Raw genomic sequence first — 8884 nt, forward strand, 5'->3', positions numbered from 1 at the left:
GTCCGAATTCATAATTTAATCAATTCACAGATTGACATTATTTTTGATAAAAAAAAAATATCGCAATTGGAATTGGAGTCCTCATATTCGGCGATTGGGTGCTCGAATAGTTTTGGYCCGATTTGTACAATTTTAGGTTTAGTGCCACACCTCAATTTGATTTGTAAACTGGAAAATGAAAGAAACAACTCGAGTTTTAAAATTTTGCTATATAGTTGGTAGGTGTGTTTATGCCTCATTTCGTCCTTTTTCGAAGTATAATATCGGAATGTCAAGGTAATATTGCCTAGCAAATTTGGTTGAAATCGATGGAGCAKGTTACGAGATATGGATTTCAACCTAAATGCGAGTAGTGCCACACCCATCGTCCAAATTGGATACCGGCTTTTATAAAACAATTTTGTACCATTTAGAATGAAAAATGTATGTATCATTCGTATTTTTTATAGATGTATCGTAGTTTTAGTAGTTTCCAACAACACAAAAAAAAATTTGAAATCAACGAATTTTGTTATTAAAGCTTATTAGATATTCCTCCCTAATGCAAATTCTTGCACTAACAAACAAACTTGTATTTTATTTTGGTACTTAGTTATGATATTTGATAGGTTTTCGATTCTCAACGTATTGCGAGCGTGGCAATGGTCCGATTCTGCATATTAAGTGCCAAAGAACGGGTATACCAAGACAAGCACTAAGAATTAAGCTCGTTTCGTTATTATGATCATATATATACACATAATCAATTTGGACCATTTTTAGGTTATAGTATTTAAAATATAAATATCAATACAAAATACTAAATTTAAAACCAAAAAAAAGTATTTAAATTCGAAATATTATGTATAAATAAAAATTCAAATAAAAGATCGTTTTGGAAAAATTATTTTAAAATTAACATTTTTTCGCCTTGCGTACTTTGTTCTCTACCTTAATGTTACCTTTTGCGAAGTAAAGCTTAGTTTTAATATAATACCAACATAGTTTACAACAATAGTTTACAACAATTTATTTCTAATATTTAAGTATTTTTAGTTATATTATTTCGTTTCCTTTTTATCCCTTTTCATTCCAGCTTATAATTAAAAGAATAATTTTTTAATTGTTACTCCAATTTTTACTTAAAGAAATRTTTCCAAAGCTGGGTTTAAAAATTTAAAATCTAGTTTTAATCCAAATTTTTTTAATAAAAAAATTCGCAATATTCTAATTATGAATCTTTTTTTTATTATATTTAGAAAATGGTAAAGTTGTAAGCCATACTTTTCCCCACCCCATTGTACATAATGAAGTCGTACAGTAAACTAAAATAAATATAATACATATACGCACACAAGAAACAAAGTTAATCAATCAAATATTTTTACATTTTTATGATTTTATTATATATAGTGAATTTGATTAGTATTTCCAATCTCTAGCCGTCTACATATCACATTGTGTATGTATATATGTTCGTGTTCAATTGATGTAATAACCACCACAATTATTTACAAATTATCTCACTTTCACACATTTATTTGTATCCCTATTGCACGAAACCCGTTCGTGTTATTAAAACCATGTTATTAAACTTATTAGGTATTATTATTTAGRATTTTTTGTCCTTCGTTTGCTTCGACTTATCGCTATCAGGTTTTAAACTGACGCTCTTGGTCTTTTGCTTTTCAAATTGTCCCGTTTCTTTTTTGATTAATGCTTGGAGCTCAGCAGTCCAGCCYAGCGCTTCAGCTATTTTCCACACGGCGTCATCACAGTCACCTACATAGGAAATATCTCGCTTATTCACCGGGCTCGTAAATTTTCCAACGACATTTCTGTTGATCAGTACACGTAGACATGAAGGTTCTGCATACCCAACCAACGAAGCGAAAGGGTACACCTCCAATGATGTACCCATAATAAAAAGCAGATCGCAGTCCTTGAARTCTTCGGTTGGCATATTATAGAAACTCTCGGGCATATTTTCACCAAAGAAAACAATATCGGGTTTGACAATACCACCGCAATGGTCGCACAGGGGTAAAGTATCGGTGAATAATTTGTCTTTCATCCATTCTTTTGAATACAATGTTGTGCATTCAAGACAATGATTTGTGTGAAATGTACCATGCGCTTCGACCATCTTCTCCTCCGGTATGCCAGCAATACGTTCCAAGGAGTCAATATTCTGTGTGTAATGACGAACCAACAAACCTTTGTCATTTAAAAGTCGTATGAAATAATGAGTTGGTGTCGGAGTAAAGTGTCCAGGGTACAACTCTTTAGCTAAAGAAAAGAATGGCTTTGGATTGTCCAAAAAATAGTCCAATTCAAATATATCGGTTGGATGTGGCAGATCATATTTTTTTAGGTTGTCGTAAAGCCCCGTACCAGGTGTTCGAAAGTCCGGTATGCCCGCAGCTAAAATAATTCAAAAAAATAGTGTGTTTAGATAATAAGTTATAAATTTTTTTATTTAAAATTATAATTTTTTTTATCAAAATAAAATAATAATAAATATTTGGAAAACTAATTATATAGAGAATATGAAAGTTAAGAAAGAAAAAAACAACAACATATGATAACCATTTAATCTTACATGTTGATATACCCGCTCCAACTAACGTAATAATTTTTCTAAATCCATGATCTTTCCAGTGTTGCAGAAATCCATCAAACGTTAAACTTGGAATAACCTAGATAGTGAAGAATATCATTAGCTTTCATAAGTTTTATAATTTGAAATATAATATAATTTCACCCCAGTCGCCGCTGGTTCTTGATGTACTGAAAGCCTGGAGAACAAGTGGGTTARATTCGCCCGAATAGATTCCAACACACCTAAAAGAAAAAATAATTTTAAGACACATTTTAGAAATATTTTTTAAACAAAAGCAAGAAAAAAAATTATCTTCGGTTCCATGAAAGCTAAAATACCCTTAAAGGTTCAAGTTTCCTTATAAGAACTTGATTTCAATCGTAGTTTGTATAGCAGCTAAATGCTTTACTGTTCCGATCTAAACAATTTTTTCAGAGATGATCAGGGTATAATAAAATAAAATAATATGATAGTAAACATTTAGCCCAGTTTTAAACTACTGAGAGACCCGCCGATATCAGATTATTGGTGTGTAGTTCTCAAGTGGTTTTTACTGAAGATTGAATTAGGCCGTTTGCTATATTCATATTACGTTAATCTTGAAAAAGTCGCATGGTATGATAAATAAATATTTATAGCGTTTGGGACATAATTTTCTTTTTAGAAATGGTACACATATATGTACATTATTGCGGTACTATTATGTACCAAAGTGACGACTGGTTGACAAGTTTATTTATGTTCTCCAAAAAAATTAGTACGTTTTTAACCCTACTGTACCAATTAAGTGGTTTCGGTTTTTGTATACACTAGTGAGTGTAACCACGGATGGTTAGAAACCGGTCGCATGGCATCTCAAACGCAGAGATGCATTTGGATGAACTTTCACTTTGCAATACAACTCCGTAGATAAAAGTTAAGAACAAATCAAGGCATTGAAATAAATGAAGGCGAGCATTGTTTTTTTTTACCTTTTGTTTACACAAACGAAACAGTGGAAATATGTATACTGACCCTTGTAAAATTGTTGCCGAAAACTTACTACTTGGGCTTGGTGCAATTTCCTCATGTTCTCTGCTATCACTTCGGGGCGGATGATTGTGTTCATTTGGCTTTTTTGACGGCCCGGCTTCGTCTTTATTGCTCATCACTTTTAATTTTGTTGTAGTAGACAGATGTCTATTAAAACGAAATATTGAATTTTTGTAARCCAGCGCCGTCTTTGATGAATAAACAGAAATTTATTCATTTACAAAACATTAGACAACAGAAATTTTGACAATTGAAAAATGCAGCATTTAAAATGTCACCACTTTCCAATCAGGGTTGGTATTRTTTTGTACTCATGCATGTTGCCATACTATTCTCTAATTGGTATACACACCCKTATTTGCTACAAAAGAACTCTGCTGGTTAAAAAATATTTTTCCCACATTAAAGCAGATTTGGGTATAATTTTGAAATTACTTTTGCTATATAGTTTTTCAGTTCAAACACTTAAAACATACAGTAACAGTACTTACTTGGCCGATAAGGCAGCACATTTTCATGTTTTTCACCACAAAAGCCACGCTATCCAACTGGAAACTGCAACACTGCCAACTGTCAATTTTGTTTTGATAGCTTGACACTGACCAACCCAGCTGGTTTGTTTTCTTTTCCTGAAAATTTTTCATCCTTGAGCGTCGATTTTTATACAATTCAAAAAATAATTCATACAAAATGCAATTTCATATAAAAGAAGTGTAAAATATATCAAGCAGTGTAATATAATGTGTTTTCCAAGTGTATTTTTTGTGTTTTTACTGTGAATAAGTAAAGCTGGAAACGGGTGGCACGTTGCCCATTGCAGACAGCCTAAAATAACAATTGAACGGTGAGAAAAAACTACCGCAGCGTCCTCTGGTGTTTAATAATTGTTTTTAATTGAATTTTTGTAGGCATTTTATGAATTTGTACTTCGAACGCAGACAATAAAATTTTAAACTATCGATTTTCTACGATACCTCATGAAAGATGCACCTCAACCACGCCACTGCAATGGCTAACTACCAACATTACCCGCCACCGCAAATATCAACGCATGGTGGCACGCCCACCACAGTACAGCAGCAGACTACCATAGCGACGGGCAGTACACCATTTACATTACATCAATTGACTGCTGTACAAGCTATACAACATCCAACGCATCAGGCTATGCTACACCCGCAACATCCGCTGGTACATCTACTTGATATTTCTACAACAAATACACCGAATCCAACACCAGTGCCGCCAACGAAAGTCGAGGTACCGGAACCCGAACCGATTGAGGTGAAAGTCGATGATCCGCGTAAGAAGAAGGAATGCCACGTCTGCAARAATAAATTTCGACAGTTAACTACTTTGCGCAATCATATGAAAATCCATACCGATGAGCGGCCGTACAAGTGTAAGCATTGCGATCGAGCCTTCCGCCAAATTTCAACGCTCACCAATCATGTGAAAATTCATACTGGCGAAAAACCGTTCACATGCTCTATATGCGCAAAAGATTTTCGCCAACAAAGTACACTAATCAACCACATCAAGACACATAAAGGTTAAACATTTTATATCCACACAACCGAATAACTGCAATTTCAAAATTTTATTACAGAATCGAGTACCCCAACCTCATTGTTGAATTATCAGCCGGGTAATAAACTAAATCATCGCAATTCGAAATTGGCTCAAAATCAAATGGTAGACTATCAAAATCGATCCATAACAAAAACCCTTTATACTGGTAGCTACAGCTCACCGCAGGCCGAGGAGCTGGTCAAACCGTATCAGTGCAATGTATGCAAAAGACGTTTCCCACAACTAAGTACACTACATAACCATGAGCGGACACACATCGATCCCAAGCCGTATAAATGTGACACATGTGACAAGTCCTTCAGTCAACTGGCCACTTTAACTAATCACAAAAAGATCCATACCGGTGATAAGCCATATGCCTGTTCCTTTTGCTCCATGCAATTTCGACAGCAGAGTACTCTAACCAACCACATGAAGACACACACCACAGGTGAGCCTTTTGTGTGTTCGCCGTTCGACTGAGAAATTTTAACTCCAATTTCCCCCTAACAAAGCTTTTATTTAAATTTACACGCAAACAGCCGCCAGCAATACGAATGCAGTGCCAACCACAACAACAACAATGGCAGCACCACACGGACTCAACCATATGACCACATCAAGTCTTGTAGCACATGGAGAACATCCACCACTCAATAACATGGTACATCAACAATTGCAAGCCGAACATCCACTTTTGCATTTTCTCGATAGCAACACCACAGTTAGCACCATTGCGAAGGAGCCATTCAATCCCAWCACCAGTCGTCGTTTCAAAAACGAAGCCGATAGCTTAATGCTAGAGAGTCCGGACCGCCCATTTCCATGCGCCATTTGCCGAAAGGCCTTCTCACAACAAAGCACTTTGGCTAACCACATTAAGACGCACACCGGCGAAAAGCCATATAAATGCAAAGTATGCGAGTCGAACTTTCGACAACTGTCCACCTTGAATAATCATTTAAAGATACATACTGGCGAAAAGCCCTACAGCTGTTCCTATTGCCCTAAGCAATTCCGGCAGAAAAGCACTCTCATTAATCATGTCAGAATTCACAATTGTTAAAATGGCCATGCAAATAATTATCCAATAATAAGCATAATGAYGTTGGTGGATTAAAAGCTATATGCAGTAATAATAATAATAATAGATGTATTGGCTAACTAGCCCAATTGGAAACTTGGAAATAGCAGATAACAATAACAATAACCCACACAACCAATAAACATAGATATAAACGGCATTATCAGCATACCCACCACACTTGGTACCATAGGTGGTAGAAACAATGGAAGGAAGTAAACAAACACCATTGTTATTTCGGTGTTCAATAATTATAACCAGCTGCTAAACGTAATGAGTTACCTACCTGCTGTGCAATATGTATTGTCCATGTAAATTTATTATATACTAAAGAGCTGCTTGAGTAAGTGCGAATGCGTATGACAACAACAGCACCGCAGATTTTAGGCATGTGTCTTTATGGCATAAAAACATTCTGTATGCCATAAAATATAGGGATGTGGCAATAGTAAATGTTAGTATTTTGTGGTAAATATTTCACTACTATACTCTGATTTATCCTTTGAGGTTAAGTAATTGATTTTGATTTGCTGTCCTTTCCACCGTAAAAGTTTTTTTTTTTCTGTTTGTCTACCGTTATTTACGTTAATGTTTGACAATTCATTTTGGTGTTAATTGTACTGCTTCCATGTTTTTAGAATTCCAGTGAAAACACTTGTGACAATTGCTCAAATGCTGAATCTCGCTTAAATTATTCTTTAGCAAAATGTTTAAAAACTTTACGTAAAAATGTTTTAAATTTCAGTTTTCTATTCTAGTTMGTCCACAATAGTTTATGAATAATCAAATTAAAATCATAATTTGTATGTGTAAAAAATTTGCGAAAAATCATGGAAGTCGAAATGTCCTGTAGCATTGTAACCCAATATTTGAGTTAGTCAAGAGCTTTGAGCATCACAAATCCTTTGCTAGATTTCTTTATGTAATATTTACATAGCATTTGCAGCATATTTTACGTTTTAATCGTCCGCAGCACTAAAAATGAAGTTAATTCATAATCAAAACGCGGAAATGATATATCCAGCAAGCCTACTAGAAACTCCAACATTACATTGAAAATATTTCATGGAACCAATATATACACACAATGCAACTCACTAACCATATGAGTGAGAAAAGCAAGAATTTCGGTTAGTGCTGTCAATTCGGTTTTAATAARCTCACTGAAGCTTTAAAAGTAATCTCTGGTAATTATCCAGAAGCTGGCTTGCAGGCTAAAAATGCAGTTATATATATTATATTATATTATACTATTCCAATTATGGCTCAAGATTCCGAAAGTCTGTTATACTCGCTATATATTTCAGTAATAATGTAGATTATATGTTAGACACTCAGATATATATAACGTAGAGAAATTCTTATAACAAAAGTAGACGCCGACGGAATTACGAAGCCTGTAATTTGTAGAAAATAAGGAAAGGACAGAGCTTAGTGATTAAATACATTTTAAATGGTTTATTTTAAATATTTCAAATTGATTTTAAATTTTTTAAGTTTGATTTTAAATATTTCAAAATTTATTTTAGTGTTTCATAGTTAWCGTAAGTAAATCTTGAGCCAAAATGGTTTAATTTTTCCTTAAAAAATGTTTTTGATTTCAAATCAAATAGAGTGCTTCGAAAAATTTGCCCAATTAACAACAGCATTTCTCAGCATATTAACAGCGAAAGTTTTTCCACTGTTACAAGAACTATTTTTCCTGCGTTGCTATGAAAATAATTCGCTTTTCGTGGTCAACTGCTGCGAATTGCCGAAAATGTTACAATTTCCCTTACTCTCGCAAGTCTCTGCTATATACATACACATACAGGGTGTTCTCTTTTGTTTCAAAAAAGTTCGCTTCTTGTTTGTGCGGATGTTTTTGAGCGCAAAAAAAAGGTAAAAAAATAAAGTTAAATTAAAGAAAAAAAAAGAAGAACAAGCAAATTATATTTAACATGCATAATTGTACTATTACGTATAAAACCAATTATAATGTGCGTAGAACAAAAACGTTTAATAAAATCCATGTAGAATAAAGCGATATTTGTAAGCAGAAAATACCTATGTGACTTTTAATATTCCAACCCTGAGTTATTAATGTACATACATACATAGAATATATGTGAATTTTCGACTTATTTAAAATCTGAATTTCTATGTAAAATTGAATTAACATCCACTTGTGTATATTTGCAGGCATTTTGCAGGATTTGTAACAGTTTTGCTGATTTTGTGTAAGCTGCTATGTTACATTACCATTGAAATTTTATTCTCTTCGATTTCGCTTCCATTCTTTTCTTCTGCTTCTTTTTATAATTCTCAGAACGTTATTAATTTAGAAAAAGTATTTTTGAGTATTTATTGTTTAATGCTGCTTTACAACTGGCTTTGCGGAATGGATGAGGTAGCACATGATGTTCTAATATGAAATAAAATAACCGAATGCGTCCGAATAATTCTTGTTCCGTTTCCACGACAGTGCTCTAAGCAACCGGATCGCACTTGAATTTGTATACGGCCAAGGACTGTCAACTCAGCACCATTTMTCGAAATTATTTCTGGAATGTGTTCTGCCGCTACAGCAACAACAAATTTTGTTCCTTTGTACAGCTGTTAAGTCTATATTCTTT

General features: G+C 33.9%; 2 protein-coding genes across 4 annotated transcripts; one reads left to right on the top strand and one right to left on the bottom strand.

Moving 5' to 3' along the window:
* Nucleotides 1-1349: 1349 nt before the first annotated feature.
* LOC108969519 (NAD-dependent protein deacetylase Sirt2) lies at nt 1350-3870 on the bottom strand. 2 transcript variants are annotated; one of them, XM_018934276.1, is made up of 4 exons: nt 3624-3870; nt 2744-2823; nt 2582-2678; nt 1350-2403 (listed from the first exon to the last, which is right to left on the bottom strand). In XM_018934276.1, the coding sequence occupies exons 1-4, from the start codon at nt 3727-3729 to the stop codon at nt 1592-1594; spliced, it is 1095 nt and encodes a 364-aa protein (XP_018789821.1). In that variant the 5' UTR covers nt 3730-3870; the 3' UTR covers nt 1350-1591. The 2 variants fall into 2 exon arrangements, with proteins under 2 accessions (XP_018789821.1, XP_018789822.1); XM_018934277.1 differs by having other exon boundaries at nt 3596-3673.
* Nucleotides 3871-4145: 275 nt separating this feature from the next.
* Nucleotides 4146-8405, top strand: LOC108969523 (zinc finger protein 271). 2 transcript variants are annotated; one of them, XM_018934282.1, is made up of 4 exons: nt 4146-4457; nt 4522-5165; nt 5223-5636; nt 5728-6251. In XM_018934282.1, exons 2-4 carry the CDS (start codon nt 4598-4600, stop codon nt 6249-6251), a joined length of 1506 nt encoding a protein of 501 aa, XP_018789827.1. In that variant the 5' UTR covers nt 4146-4457; nt 4522-4597. The 2 variants fall into 2 exon arrangements, with proteins under 2 accessions (XP_018789827.1, XP_018789828.1); XM_018934283.1 differs by lacking the exon at nt 4146-4457 and having other exon boundaries at nt 4598-5165; nt 5728-8405.
* Nucleotides 8406-8884: the final 479 nt, after the last annotated feature.

This window comes from Bactrocera latifrons, unplaced genomic scaffold (assembly GCF_001853355.1).
Source record: "Bactrocera latifrons isolate USDA-ARS-PBARC rearing strain unplaced genomic scaffold, ASM185335v1 scaffold_255, whole genome shotgun sequence".
Taxonomy (NCBI): Eukaryota; Metazoa; Arthropoda; class Insecta; order Diptera; family Tephritidae; genus Bactrocera; species Bactrocera latifrons.